The sequence below is a fragment of the Balaenoptera acutorostrata genome, chromosome 2 (genome assembly GCF_949987535.1).
Source record: "Balaenoptera acutorostrata chromosome 2, mBalAcu1.1, whole genome shotgun sequence".
NCBI lineage: Eukaryota > Metazoa > Chordata > Mammalia > Artiodactyla > Balaenopteridae > Balaenoptera > Balaenoptera acutorostrata.
In genome coordinates, this window is record NC_080065.1 from 172,324,853 (window position 1) to 172,340,637 (window position 15,785).

At 50.6% G+C, this 15,785-nt stretch overlaps 1 protein-coding gene and 1 non-coding gene across 2 annotated transcripts in view; both read left to right on the forward strand.

The window, feature by feature from the left end:
* The window catches only part of PBX4 (PBX homeobox 4), a 50,039-nt gene that overhangs the window by 26,589 nt on the left and 7,665 nt on the right, over positions 1 to 15,785 (forward strand). Inside the window, 1 exon segment of the mRNA XM_057538364.1 lies at positions 15,402 to 15,646. Coding sequence (XP_057394347.1) covers positions 15,402 to 15,646 — 245 coding nt within the window.
* On the forward strand, positions 9,106 to 9,178 carry TRNAG-CCC (transfer RNA glycine (anticodon CCC)). The gene has a single exon. It is a non-coding gene; the product is annotated as a tRNA-Gly (tRNA).

The window sequence follows — 15,785 nt, forward strand, 5'->3', positions numbered from 1 at the left end:
GAGTCTTATTTTATCACAGTTACTATTATCACTCATTTCGACGCTCAAATTGTCCCAGGGTTGGCTAGTGTGAGACCCTTCAAGCTGGCTCATGTCCTTCTGACATGTCTCCATCAGCCTTTGAGCATTCCCTTCCTTGCTGCCATAACATGTTCCAGGCTCTTATTCTTCCCTCTCCTGCCGGGCCGAAATCAACCATTTCTCCAGGAGCCCTGGCTCCACTTAGAGTAGATCTTGGTCCTGGGTATGCTTGTTACTATTGAGGCTGTACTGCTCTGGTCACTCTCAGGGCACAGAGCTCAGGAGTATTTGTGGGGGATGCATATATACGTGTACACACACACATTCATGTCTATTTTTACTGTATCTGCATATATTGAAAACCATGAGGTCATTTCAGTTTTTTTTTTTTTTTTTTTTTTTGGCTGCACCGGGCAGCTTGTGGGATCTTATTAGTTCCCCAGCCAGTGATCGAACCCGGGCGCCGGCGGCGAAAGGGCCGAGTCCTAACCACTGGACTGCCAGGGAATTCCCTCATTTCATTGTCTTTAATTCTGGTTCAGCACCACAGAGTTCATTCTATTTCTCTCTCTCTCTAGATTGGTAACTCCTTTCTCTGACAATAAGAACCCTGCTCCCATCATCCTCAGTACTTTTACTTATTTAATCAGTCGTTGCCTCCCCCCGTCACGTGTATCCCATCCTCCTCCCTCACATGCATCCCTTTTCACCACCTCAGCCCCTGACCCGGGTCCCCCACCAGCTCCCACGGGTTGCCCTCCTCTGCAGACGGCCCCTTGCCCTGTAGGTCCCACACTAAGCTCCTGCTCGGGTGCCTCTCACAGGCGTTTGAATGTCTAATGGCCCGTCTTGTCGGTTCCTTATTTAAATTATGGGGAGCAGATATTATGACTTCTAGTAAACAAGGTTGGGTTTTTTTGGGGTTTAAACAAGTTTGCCCTTAACCCCTCGCAGCACTCCCTTCAGTCCTCTGTGTGAACCAGATAAGCAGCATTCCTACAACTGAACCCGAGAGTCCTGTGAGCTGGAAGAAACTGCCCACGGGGGACACGCCAGTGTGTGTCCATCCCCTGGAGACATTGGCTACAGTCACATGTTCCTCAGGACCGTTGAACTGTATGATGTTGATCACACCGTCTTAAAAATCTTCCAGTGTTGGGGCCTCTCTCTGAGGTGTGCTGTCCCCCTGCCAGCTCCCACCTGCCCCCAGGGGGAAGAAACAGCCCTTTGCAGGGGAGGCGGTCCCCACTGCCCTCAGCAGTTGGCTCTGTCATCAGAGCTCCTTGGATGTGTGGGCCCTTGAGGTTTTTATTGACAACTTAGCTATGCAAAAGTAAGGAATTCAGTAGTAATAAAAAGCAGTTTTTCAAAGTAGTTTAATCAGCTGTTGTCTCAGGAAGCTGTAGTTGTTGATGACCTTTTCCCCATTAGTGAGATGATGCTGGGACCGATGGGGAAACCGCTCCTTGAGAGCTGTGGGTGTGCGCTGCCTGGCCACTTCTCCTCTCGCTTCATCTGATTACGTATGTCCACATGTGAACGCAGCTGTCAGTCAGCTTCAAACTCAGCAGTTTCAGGAGGAAATGAAAGGCTTGAGACCTACTGCCACCAGGACAGGCTGAGGTGTCTGTTTTAGCCCACGCCGCTGCCCTGTCCCATCCTCCCAGGTGGCAAGGACCACACTCAGGGCTTCTGACTCCACCCAGGCTGAATCCCAAGGCGGCTGTAGGGCTCAGAGCATAGGCCATGCATCACATCTGGGCATTTCTTCAGAAGATCATGCTTCCTTTCCACCAATTGGCTCAAACATCGGGGTGCCTGGTACATTTGGGGGCATGGCAGCACGGGGTTGGGGCAGCACCACTCAGCCTTGAAAAGCACTAGCCATCACAGTTGCCGAGAGCTGCCTAAATGTCAAGTTCAGTGTGGCCAGGTGTCTTTTCATATCAGTAGGAAGTGCAGTCGTGGAAGCACTGTGTTTCCAGCACATGGGCCGCAGGCCTTACAGTCTCCAGGATGGGCCACAAGGAAAGTAAATGAGATCTCAGTGCCGCCTCAGCTTCCCCCAACCCCATGACCAGGAATGACCAAGTCTTGGCCCAAAGAAAACTATTCAGGGTCCTGATCCTGCACCGGGTTCCCATGGGCCTCTGCCCGATGAGCGATCCTGCAGGCTGGGCCTCCTGGGGTGCCCACACTGGGAGAGGGCACATTGGCTTCTTGATTTAACCCACGTTTCTCACATTTGCCTCTAGCTAATGTCTGCGACAGACCTTTAGGGTAAACACTAAACCTGCACAGAGTGTTTAAAGCCCAGTAGGTATTGATGGAGCATGGGCCACAGCCAGAGAGCTCCGCGAGTCCTGGCATCATTACCCCAAACTTCCAGTGGCCCGGGACAGACATTTACTTCACTCCTGTTTTACAGATGAGCAGAGTGAAGCTCCAGAGAGAGGGGTGCACCCCAGTAACCCACAGCCAGGCTGCATGCTGCCCCTTCACACACTTTTCTGGCTCAGGGAGGGAACTCCGCACTCACAGGCCCCGGGCACTGTCTGTGCATCTGCTGCTCTCACTGCACCCATGATGGCTCCTGGCCTCTGCAATCTGTCTCCTCTGGTGAGCGCAGGGTCTAGGACGAGCCGTGTCCTAGGACTGCCCTGGTACCTGACACACAGTGTACACCTTATATTTTTGTTGAATGAAGAACTGTTTCTGGTGACTGATACCTATTAAGTGAAATCCTTTTTATCCTATACAGCTTACGGGGTTCAGGAAGACTGAGTGTCTGGGGCCTGACTTAGAACCCAGGGCTTATCATTCGTATCATCCTGAAAAGAAAGCCATCCTCCATGTAAACCGTCGTCGAATGTTCCTGGAAGCACTAACCCACAAGTTCCAGGAATTGCCTTCCTATGCCTCCTCCGGCCTGTGGGAAGGACACGGTTGCATCTTCCAGGGTCGATACGCAGGCCCTCCACCTGTGCTCTCCTCTGTGTGGTGTCTGGGTGGTCCTGCCTGCCGCAGTCTCTGAAGGCCAAGGATACCCTAGGAGTAGACCCCCCCTCCCAAATCCTTCCCTTGAAACAGCCATCCTTCTTGGTATCTGGAGGAGCTGTCCTGAGGAGAACAAATAAACCCTTTTTTTTTTTTTTAATTAATTTATTTATTTTTATTTTTGGCTGTGTTGGGTCTTCGTTTCTGTGCGAGGGCTTTCTCTAGTTGCGGCGAGCGGGGGCCACTCTTCATCGCGGTGCATGGGCCTCTCACTGTCGTGGCCTCTCTTGTTGCGGAGCACAGGCTCCAGATGCACAGGCTCAGTAGTTGTGGCTCACGGGCCCAGTTGCTCCGCGGCCTGTGGGATCTTCCCAGACCAGGGCTCGAACCCACGTCCCCTGCATTGGCAGGCAGATTCTCAACCACTGCGCCACCAGGGAAGCCCAAATAAACCCTTTTTAGAGAGCTTTGAATTTAGCTGGGAGGACCCAGTACTGACCCAGTCCCTTTCCTGAAACCCTTGGGGCTGGGTGCATTACAGAACTCAGAATTGTTTAGGTTTTAGGTATGTGGTGTTGACAAGAACTGAGGCAGAGCCTTGCATTCAGTGACTTCGCCTCAGAGCAGGAACGGTCGCACACACTGGTGTGGGTCAGGCTTTGCCTCCAAATTCGCTTGAAGGCCAACTTGCGTAAAGACCTTTGGATCTTGGATTGCAGATGGGCAGCCCCTTGAAGAGCTGCGAAGCGTCCTGGGAAGTTCACACCGAGGGACCTGCTCCGTCTTCTCCAAGCTGTGACTGTCCCCTGTGCTGGCCTCAAGTACGCATCTGTGCCTCACTTTGGTCAGTCCTGGGTTCACTTTGTCTCTGAGGAGCGAGAAGTCCCAGCCCCACCAGCCTTGCTCTCGGGCCAAGGAGCATGGGCAGCTGCCGTGGAGGAAGTGGATGTAATAACTCTCACACAAAGGACTGCCCTCCTATTTCCTCACCACCGTTCCTGGGCCTGGCTGGGAGCTCTCAGGCATAAGTAATCCAGCAGTTTTTTTACCTCTGTTTCCGTGCCTCCTCCGCCACTCAGGTCTGTTACAATTGCAACATCTTGATCAGTAGCTTCAGCTTTCTGGTTGGGTCTGTCCAACGACTACGCTTCGGGCCAATGTGTGACTTCTTCCAGAATTCAGATCCCTTTTGTGTTTGGCTGGCCCTGGGGCTGAGACCCCTGTGCAGTATTTCCCTGTGGCCGTGCAGGGGGCGGATCTCCTAGAGCTGGGGGGTTATTTTTCAGGTTGCTTGGAGTGTCCTTTCTCGGCTCCACAGTCTCCGGGTGACTCATGAATCAAGCCTCCGATTCTGATCAGCGTACATAGCTCCTCTGCAGCTATTGACTGTGGCCCATCCCACAGGGGTGATTTGCATTTGAATTAATTAAAATCAAGTATAATTAAATAAGGTGTTCTTCAGCCACACTAGCCACATCTCAAGTGCTCAGTAGCCACATGTAGCTAGTGGCTCCCATATTAGTGCAGATCTAGAACATTCCATCATTGGGAAAGTTCTGTTGGACAGACAGGTGGATTAGTATAGACAAATAGACAAATCAAGGATTATGAAAAAAAATCTAATGTCCATGATGATGACTAGAGAAACAAGATGTGGTCCATCTGTGCAATGGACTGTTGTTCAGCCATAAAAAGGAATGAAGTTTTCTGACACAAGCTACAACATGGATGAACCTTAAAAACTTTATGCTAGGGCTTCCCTGGTGGCACAGTGGTTAAGAATCTGCCTGCCAATGCAGAGGACACGGGTTCAAGCCCTGGTCCGGGAAGATCCCACATGCCGCGGAGCAACTAAACCCGCGAGCCACAACTACTGAGCCCGTGTGCCACAACTACTGAGCCCGTGTGCCACAACTACTGAAGCCCGTGCGCCTAGAGCGCATGCTCCTCAGCAAGAGAAGCCACGGCGATGAGAAGCCTGTGCACAGCAACAAAAAGTAGCCGCCCACTCACCACAACTAGAGAAAGCCCATGTGCAGCAACAAAGACCCAACGTAGCCAAAAATAAATAAATAAATAAATTTTTAAAAAGAAAAAAAAAACTTTATGCTAACAATAAGGCCCTACTGTATAGCACAGGGAACTATATTCAATATCTTGTAATAACCTATAATGCAAAAGAATCTGAAAAAGATATAGATACAGATATAGATAAACTGAATCACTTTGCTGTATACCTGAAACATTGTAAATCAGCTATAGTTCAATTAAAAAAAAAAAAAGAAAAACCTTTATTCTGAGTAAAAGAAGCCAGACACAAAAGTCCACAATAGTGTGTGTTTCCATTTATGTGAAATGTCCAGAAGAGGGAGAAAGAGATTAGCAGTTGCCAGGGGCTGGGGTGGGGAGTGGGGAGTGACTGCTAACATGGACAGGGTCTCTTTTTGAGGTAGTGAAAAAGTTAGGTGGTAGTTGCACAACCTGGTGAATGTACTGAAAACCACTGAGTTATTCACTGGAAATGGGTGAGTTGTATGTCACATGAATTATTTCTCAATAGAGCTGTTATAAAAACCAATCAAGGACTGAAGGATTTCAGTTGGGGGCCCATAGCTTAAGGCCTTAGTACACAGATTCTTGTGAAGCAGCACTTTCTTGCAGCATCTGTTACCCTATTCAGGTTTCTTCTTAGGGATTAACCATCCACTGAAATTATCCTATGTGTTAATTTCACGCAGCATCTGTTAACCCGCAAAAGCACAGGCGTGCCTGCAGAGTGTCCCAACCCTGTTATGGGCTTGGCATACTGTAGCTAGCAGTAAACTTGGCGATGGTGTGAAAGTGACTAATCTCTCTTCACAGAAAATGCTCCTTTTTACTGTCACCTAGAACCTGCTTAACATCAGTCCCTGGGACAATCCCTCTTAGGGAAGTTAGGGCCTTGGCGGGCCTAAAAGTCTGATTTCCAGCCTGGGAATGGGTAGGACATGGTTGTGCGTGTTGCTGGTCTGGTCACCTCCCTGTGCAGGACTCGGCAAAATAAAGGTCATACCTTTGGGTGACGGTAGCCCAGCTTCGGAAGCTTCTAGATATTGTTCAGTTGAAATTAAAGCATTTCTTTGGAGGAGAAATAAGATTGTTTAATGTAGACAGAAACCATCCATAAGTGCTGTTTTTCTTAGCTGTTACTCTTAAATGTTCCCAAAGCCTCACAGGAGAGCGTGGACTAATTTTCTAGACGTTTTACTTGGCTGCATTTTCTATTACAGCATTTCGCTGTCTTTTCCTTTTGCCCTGTTGCCACAGGAAAACAAACCTAGGCAAACTGCATGCCAGTTTTACTGAGCATCAGCAGGTCATACAGTAGTTTATGACAGAGTCGCAGGCCTTAAATTAATAAATGCAAAAGTATATTGAAATGAGAATTAATTTGCATATTTGCTTGAGGTTTCAGCACTTAGGTTGTGATGTATTTTAATTAAGGGTTAATTAGAATTGATAGGAATTTGCATAGTGTTATACTCCTGCAGTCTGATGAATATCTAACGTGCATGTCAGCTGTGATTTCAGAAACCGACGAGAGTTTGCTAAAGGGATGTTCCTTGTAAAGTCCTGTGGGACCGAGACAGTCCAGTGACTTAAAACAAGGCTTCATCTAGAATGTTGCTTAAAGAACTGACCCGGGGGACGTTGTCTCAAAGGTAAATGCAGGCAGTTCTCCACACCAACAGGCTGTGTTCCAAGTTATCCCCCTGGAAACAGGCATTTAAAGGGCCCTTGACGATGCGGGTGGCCAGCTGGTCAGAATGCCATTGCTCAGCACCAACCCCACCTGGAGGCCAATTTAGGGGCAAGGGGGAAGGGGAGGGGGGAGTTGTCGGTGACATCGGTGATCCCCAGGTGACTCCAGTCACACAGGAATGCCCTTCAGCCTGCAAATGGGTGACATCTCCCCTCTTTACCTTGCCCGTCTGTCCCTTCCCGGGCTCTGGTCCCATCTGCTCGACCAACACCTACAGGACAGAGCCTGCCTGTGTCTCACTCGAAGCAGTGCCTCTACAGGGTCCCCAGTAAGTCCAAGTGTGTGTGTGGTTTAGGGAGATGCCCCTTGTCAGGTTAAGGAGGGTTCTTTCTGTTCCTGGTTTGCTAAGGGTTTTTATCATTAATGGGTATTGTTTTAATCAGTTTGTTTCTTTTTTTTTTTCAAACATCTTTATTGAAGTATAATTGCCTTACAATAGTGTGTTAGCTTCTGCTTTATAACAAAGTGAATCAGTTATACATATACAATATGTTCCCATTTCTCTTCCCTCTTGCATCTCCCTCCCTCCCACCCTCCCCATCCCACCCCTCTAGGTGGTCACAAAGCACCGAGCTGATCTCCCTTTTTGCATCTTTTGAGCTATAGTTTTTCTCCTTGTGGTTACTGTGATGCTTTACGTTGATAGGTTTTCATTTACATTCATTTACACTGATTTTCATTGGCATTGATGATTTTTACTGACAGATTTTGGAAGCACCTATGTTCAGAGATAAATCTTCTTGGTTATGATTCATATGTTTGTGCATGTACACGCACACAGATGCTGTTGACTTTGGGTTGCTGGTCATTTGTTTTGCCGTCTCGGCTCTGGTCATGAATGTGCTGAGCTGTGACTTCCCCATGAAGTCCCGCCTTGAGTTCTCCGTCGGGTGAGTGGGTGGCTTTTCCCGTGTCTCTTCTCTGAAACAGTTTGTTGCAGAAAGGGGCTCTCTCTTCCTTGAGGGCCTGGTAGCACTGGCCCATAAAATGTCCTGGTGGCCTTTGAGGAGAGGTTTCTTAGCACAAGTTCCTATTTCTGGGCCATGATTCTGTGAGGCCAGGCACATTCCAGGAACCAGAGCCAAGGCAGTGAACAAGACATCGACGGTCCCTAGGGAAGAGGGTTGTTCCACACAGCCGTACAGAGACAGATGTGGCCCTCGGGGCCCTGGGTAGAGGTGGGGTGGGCGGGCGGGCAGGTGGGTCTCTGGGGGTATGTTTTGAACCAGGACCTAACTGATGGGACATCTCCGCTTCCTTGTTGGGAAAGTGTCTCTGAGGCAAGGATGGCTTGGTGTCCAGGCCCAAGGGCAGCCAGGTTGGAGCTGAGTGGGTGAGGGGAGCAAGTGGCAACAGGGAATGCCAGGGAGCTTCTTGGAGTCAGATTCTGAAGGACGTGGGGGACTGGGGGCTCTTAGGGGAGTGGGGCCACCTCCCACTCCTGCTCTGGCCCTGCACCTTCAGTGTGTGTGTTCTCCAGGCCTCCTGCTGGGCATCCCACTGCCCTGGTCTCCCTCCCCTCCCTGCAGCTTCCTCACCCCACCCAGCGCCCTCCTCCACACACAGGCGCCACTGGCTGCCTTCATCAGTCTATCACCTCCATGGTCCCTTGGGTCCCCCTGGTGCTCAGAAACCACCCCCTCCTGTTCCCATGCTGTTGCCTTGGCTAAGGTGTTCACTCCTGGGCTGGGGAACCTGGGCTGCCTTCTCTGTGAGAGAAGCACCCACAGTCTGGGTTCCTGCCACATTTGTGATGCCACCAAGCTGGTGTCCTCGGGGTTTGAGAGGCCTTGCGTCCTCACTAAATGGATCTTCCCATGAGAATGGATTGCTCTTCCTTTACAACCTGGTCCTGGCCCCCTCCTCCTCACTTAGCATCTCTGTGTCCGCTCGATGGGAGTGCCTGCAGTGAGCCTTTTTCCTGCGCACAGGGCTTTCCCTCAGCATCTCATCTCTGGAACTCAGGACACCCTCACAGGCTCTTTCCAGGTGGCAGCACTGTCTCCGCCCCACGACTGATGACTGTAGTGACGCACAGGGAGGCAGGCGTCCTACAAGTGTGTCAGGAGGGTCACTTCTGGACTGTCCCACACCCAGAGCTCGCACCTGGGGCCCGGGCATCTCCGGGACGTACCCACAGCCTCCGGCAGTGACCCAGCCACAGTCTGCTCAGGCCACAGGGTTTTGGCTCACCACCGCCCAGTACCAGTGCGAAATACAAGCAAGATGAACTAGGAAAAGGAAAGGGAAAATGAAGCAGCATACAAAAGAATAAGCCCAGGACTTCCCTGGTGGTCCAGTGGTTAAGACTCTGTGCTCCCAACGCAGGGGGCCCGGGTTCAATCCCTGGTCAGGGAACTAGATCCCACACGCCACAACTAAGAGCCCGCATGCCGCAACTAAGACACGGAGCAGCCAAATAAAAAGCCCAAAAGTCTCATTAGATTCAACAGACATGAAATTACTCTGTCACATTGCTATAAAGGTTTCTATATGCAACCTCTCTGTCTGTGTTGGCCTTTCCATAGACAGAGGGCAAACCAGACACCACCTTTCAAGGAGTCCTGATCTAGATTAGGACTGAACAAAACAAGCTAAAATCTCATCCTTCATACTGCACCCACAGAAGGAAAACTGTCAAGAGAAGGGGCAGGATCCAGAGGGAATTCCAAGGAAAGGGGGGACCTGAAGGCAGTGATTCGGAGGTGTGCTGACCTACCCGGACTGCATGCATGTAGGTTCTTCCTCAGACCCATGTTAGGCTCTGTGACACGCATACTGTGGAGCAGGGTTGCAGACCACAGTGTTGGTAAATAAAGTTTTATTGGAACACAGCTGCTCATTGGTTTACTATTTTCTGGGGCTGGTTCAGTTCCCAGTAAGGGCTCTTTTCCTGGCTTCCAGACAGATGCCTTCTCGCTGTGTCCTCACAAGGGGAATGGAATAAGGAAGAGGTCTCTCTTCCTCTGCTTAGAAGGCCACAGTCTTATGGATTAGGGCCCCACCCCTATGACCTCACTGGACTTTTTTTTTTTTTTTTTTTGGCTGTGTTGGGTCTTTGTTGCTGTGCGCAGGCTCTCTCTCGTTGCAGCGAGCAGGGGCTTCTCTTCCTTGCGGTGCGTGGGCTTCTCATTGTGGTGGCTTCTCTCGTTGCAGAGCATGGGCTCTAGGCACACAGGCTTCAGTAGTTGCAGCTTGCGGGCTCTAGAGCGCAGGCTCAGCAGTTGTGGCGCACGGGCTTAGTTACTCCATGGCATGTGGGATCTTCCCAGGCCTGGGATCGAACCCGTGTCCCGTGCACTATCAGGCGGATTCTTAACCATTGAGCCACCAGGGAAGCCTGTCATTGGACTTTAATTACATCCTCACAGGCCCTATTCCACATAGACATTGGGGGTTCCACGTGTGAATTTGTGGGGACACATTCAGTCCATAGCAGTTCCATATTGTTACTTAGAAAAAACATAATGTGTTGATATTCATAATTTTATTTTACTTCCTTCTTTGGTTTACTGGCGTTTTTTACCCACAGTAAATTGGGAACATAAGGAAATTTTGTGGTTTGCGGGGGAGTGCCTCTGTTTTAGATCCCACCACCTCTTCTGAGTGTCTCCAACTGACAGTGTCCCTGAGCTGAGCTCCTGGTCTCCAAAGCCTCCCGCCTGCCAGTCGAGGGCCCTGGGGGAGCTGAGGAGCACCCCTGGGACCGGAAATGAGCTTGTTGTAATTGACGGGAACGAGTGTCTAATGACCATAATCAGGCAGGGACAGTGTGCTGGGAGACAGACGCGCGGTGCTGAGGGAGAGGCAGGGCCGCGTGCGAGGGGCTGCTCGCTGACAGAAGGGAAAGGCGCTCGGCAGGGCCGTGTCCACAGCTGGGACCGGTCCTGGTAACTAAGGCACAGGGTAACTTTTGTTAAGTTTTGCTTCTCCTCATACAGATACGTTCGCAAAAATATACAGCTTTAAAGAAACAAAGCTTGTAGCTCACGAATGCTGGTCATAACATACGCACTGTTAACACCACAGGGCCTGGGGTATGACAGGCATATTGTCTCCTTATTCATGGGCATTTGGGCGGTTTTGGTTTTTCACAGTTACGGGGTGGTCGTGTGTGTCCTGTAAATACAGCATCTACAGGGGTCAGTGTTCCTGTAGGGTAAATTCTCAGAACAGAGTTCTGATCAAGATCAAAGGATATGTGCTTTTTCTGTGTTAATCGGCATTTCAAACCTCCCCTCCAAAAAAGGCCACACCAACACATATCCCGTAAAGAGATATGAGAAAATGGGGTTCTTTTTGTAATTTGAGAGCTTTCATTTGAGGACAGTAAGTCCCGTGGTTTTTTGGTGTATTTTTAAAAATCTCCAGCACCTGGTTGGGTACCTGGCTTGTGATAGACTCTCAGATGCTTACTGTTGGATAAATAAAAGAACGAAAGGGGAGTTCCCTAGTGGCCTAGTGGTTAGGATTCGGCGCTTTCACTGATGTGACCTGGGTTCAATCCCTGGTCGGGGAACTGAGATCCCACAAGCCACGTGGCACGGCCAGGAAAAAAGAATGAAAGACTGCCACATACCCTGAGCAGCCCAGAGTCACACACGCATGAACACACACAGGTGTGCACATGCCCCCACCACCGCATGTCCAGCCTGGACCACTCCTGCCCCTAATTGTAATGAGGGAAGCTGTGATGGGAGCTGTGGAGGTGGCCCCTCCAGCCCGGGAGTCAGGGTGTGCTGGGGGCCCTCTGGGGAGGGACGGGGGTGCTGTGTGTCCCTCTCGGGCCACTCCTGAGCCCCAGCCGCAACCACGGGTGCTCAGGGACGAGCTGCTGAGTAAGCCTGAGACGGTCGCAGAGTATCTGCTGTGCTGCAAAAGCCCATGAAGGGCCCGGCAGAGGGAAAGTTCATGAAGGTGGGTTTGGAAAGCTGTCACAAAAGGCCCTGAGTACGAGGTGTCAGAGTCTAGGCTTTAATTTAGGTGGATGCAGGCCCTGGTTGAAGTCTCTGAACAAAAGAGTGGCATGATGAACACAGTGTTTGAAGGTAGTCGGCTTGCAGGTGTGCACAGTGGATCAGAGGGGAGGGGTTTCCTCACAGGTCACGGAGGGCAGGAGAGGGGTCAGCGCAGCAGGGTTCCAGCAGTGGCATTAAGGGAGGGGATGGATGGTGGGTTGATCATGGAGTCTGAATCAATAGGATTTGCAGACAGAGGGCCGGAGGGAGGAGGACGTCCATTATCTACTCTGGGTTAAGAATGGTTAAGAGGGTGTGGGCCTTTACAGGAATCAGGCAGCACAGGTCAACTCTGTCCAGGAGTGCCCAGTGTTTACATTTGGTGCTTCTTGAAGACCAAGTAAGGTTGTTAGAGAATTGGGTCTCTGAACTGGAAGGCCAGCAACTGATAAAAGGGGCACTTTTCCTTTAGTTCTTTCAGAAAAAGCCACATTATAACCCAGTGGGACTGAGTTAAGTGACAAGGGTTCCTTTGGGTGAGTTGAGGGTCCCCAAACGTAAGGAGGTAAAGGTCCCTGCATGTGAAGAAAATTCCTGCAAGGATATCTCTTAAGAGCCTTCAATTTTCACTGGTGAGTTTTTTTTTTTTTTTTTTTTTTTTTTTATAAATTTATTTATTTATTTATGGCTGCGTTGGATCTTCGTTTCTGTGCGAGGGCTTTCTCTAGTTGCGGCAAGCGGGGGCCACTCTTCATCGCGGTGCGCGGGCCTCTCACTGTTGCGGCCTCTCTTGTTGCGGAGCACAGGCTCCAGACGCGCAGGCTCAGCAGTTGTGGCTCACGGGCCCAGTTGCTCCGCGGCATGTGGGATCCTCCCAGACCAGGGCTTGAACCCGTGTCCCCTGCATTAGCAGGCAGATTCTCAACCACTGCGCCACCAGGGAAGCCCCACTGGTGAGTTTTTGACAGAAAAGGTTAACCTGTTACATAGGGAACAAGAAAGGGGCACGTGATTAATGAGAAAATATCCATATGATAGGATTAAACTCAATTTTTTTTTTAGGCTGCACCACGTAGCTTGCAGGATCTTAGTTCCTGGACCAGGGATTGAACCCGGGCCACAGCAGTGAAAGCTCTGAGCCCTAACCACTGGGCCGCCAGGGAATTCCCTAAACTCAATTTTTATTTGAGCACTTGAGTCAGTTAGTAACTGATAGTATTGAGAGCCTGTTTCTAAGAAAACGCTTTAAACTTTGTTTTTCCAGAAAGTCAGAGCTAGATGGATTTCCTACATCACTACCTCCTTCTCCGTTCCCTGCCTCCCATCAGGAACCACCCCCCAATCTTTTTTCCTCTGTAGCCACAGATGTTTCTTCTATCACTGAAAAAGCAAAGAAAACACAGGTCCTGCAAGACCACCCTCCTCAGACCCGAGCTCGCTCTGTAACCCCTGCAGCAGCCTCTTCCCTGCACTGCCTGTCTCCCATGCTTCTCCAGAACTTGCTAGTCAGGCTGTACCCCACCACACCCTGCTTTTGCAGAGGTTAACAGCATTCCCCCAATGACCAAGCCCATGTTTTCACCCCTCTGTGACTACTGGGTTTTCCTCCAACTACCCGATAACTCTTTCCGTCTCCTCCTTTGCCTGTTCTTGAAATGCTGGTTTTCTAGTATTCAGGGGCATGGCCTTCTCATAGGTGTAGCTGCAGGTACAGGTGGATATGTATGGATTTCCCACACACCACATGCCGATGACTCATGAATACCTGTTTCCCACCCAAACTGGTCAGCTCAGCCCCAGCTCCCAGGAAGCAGCTGCCTCGCAGCCACCTGGACATTCATGCTTAGCTGGGTCAGGGACCAGGCTGATGCCATTTTTTCACGTGCCTGCCTGCTGCTTTGTGTGCTGTGCTTGGGAAAAAAGTGGCACCTTCCAGGGCGAATGTGGGAGTGGTCACAGCCTCTTCCTTTCTCTCACGCCCACATCCGGTGGTCACGGACTCTGGGGCCTCGCCCTCTGGCCGCCCTGTAGCTGACCTGCATCCCCTCGGACAGCAGCAGCTCCCCCTCACTGCCTCCCCTGCCTGTCCACTGCCCGTCCAGTCCTGCCCTCGAGCACGTCACCCTCTCAGTCCAGCTGCGGTGGCTTCTCCGTGTTGTAAAGCCAATCATTTTGTTTCTCTGCTTAGAGTCTCTCTGTGGGGGACTTCCCTGGTGGCGCAGTGGTTAAGAATCCTCCTGCCAATGCAGGGGACACGGGTTCGAGTCCTGGTCCGGGAAGATCCCACAGGCCGCGGAGCAACTAAGCCCGTGCGCCACAACGACTGAGCCTGCACTCTAGAGCCTGCGAGCCACAACTACTGAAGCCCACACGCCTAGAGCCCGTGCTCTGCAACAAGAGAAGCCACCGCAATGAGAAGACCGCACACTGCAACGAAGAGTAGCCCCCACTGGCCGCAACTAGAGAAAGCCCGCTCACAGCAACAAAGACCCAATGCAGCCATAAATAAATAAATAAATGTATTAAAAAAATAAAGATCTCTCGGTGGGTTAGTTCATCTTCTCTGGCACCTCTGGATCAGTCTTTTCCTCTCTGACTTTATAGCAACAATCCTCCCCCCAACACACACACAGGAAACACAAACAGACATAATAGACGTGTTACCAAACCAAAGTTCAGTTGCCTGAAAAGCAAAGTCACTCTCCTGACACCGGGTGGTGGTGAAGGAAAGTACAGCATTTACTGCAGGGCGCCAAGCAAGGGAGTGGGAGACAAGCCTCAGCTCTATTCCACCTTGGTCTTTGAGTGAGGGTTTTTTGGTTTTTTTTTTTTTAAGGGGAAGAACAGAGAAGCTGGAATTAATCATCATCTTGTGACATTTCATAATCGTAGTTTCGGGTGTCAGGATGTCTCTGGTTTACGATTCGCTGACCAGGTGGGTCCATGGCTTAGCGGTCTGTTAGCTCATCTTGCCCTGGAGACATAACCTGAGTTTGTACATTAATGATGATACCTATAATAGCAATTTTAGCACGTTAACGATGCTATCAACAACAGCAATTTTAGTCATCTGACTGATTGATTAGTGTTCAGTTAGCACAGGACTGAGGTCAAAGGGAACAAGAAAGGGAATAAAGTTTTAGATAGAGAAACTAGTCAAACTCAGTAAGGGAACTCGGTTTTGGGGGGCTCAGTTTCAGACACACAGCAGCACGGCCTTGCCTGAAGCCAGGCTGCCGCTAGCCTTCGTATCCCTGCCTGTGCTAGTGTGTGTGTCTGGAACGTGCCTCCTCTCCCATCTGAAGACAAGGTTCAGGGCTTCAGGCTTTCCAGCACCCAGTGCCACCCCGCCCCTGTCCTGCGGGCCCCCACACACACCCAACTGTGGGCTGTGAGCTGTGGTCGGTGTGCCCCCTGCATTCCCGCCACCCAGACTGGGCTCCTAAGCTTGGCACCTGGACCAGCGTCACGGGGTTACTCAATGTCTGTTATCAGATGAAGTCTTTCTTTCCCCTCAAGGGTTCCGTGAAAAGTGTTCAGACACGAAGCCAGTGCTAACACTCTGTTGTGGTTGTTTTTATTCCGCCAACAGACACTGATTCAGTCTCTCCTCTCTTACCCAGGGTTGAACATTCGTGGCATTCCGGAAGAGGGTCCCCCCGACGCTCAGCTCCTAAAGCTGGATAACGTGCTGCTGGCCGAGGGCATGTGCAGGCCGGAGAAGCAAGGAAGAGGCGCACAGGCGGCGGCCGGCACAGCAACACCAGGTGGCTGTCCAAATGACAATGGCCTTGAGCACTCTGACTGCAGGGCCAAGCTGTCCCAGATCCAACAGATTTACCATTCTGAGCTAGAGAAATAGGAACAGGTGATCTTTCTGCATGGAAGAGTTTCTGTCATGTGAATGCGCATTTGTCAAAGCAAAACGTGGAGCACTAACTGCCTTCCTTTGGTGGCCCAGACCAGGGAGTCCACACACTTGGTCTCACAGCAAAGGTGGCCGATTT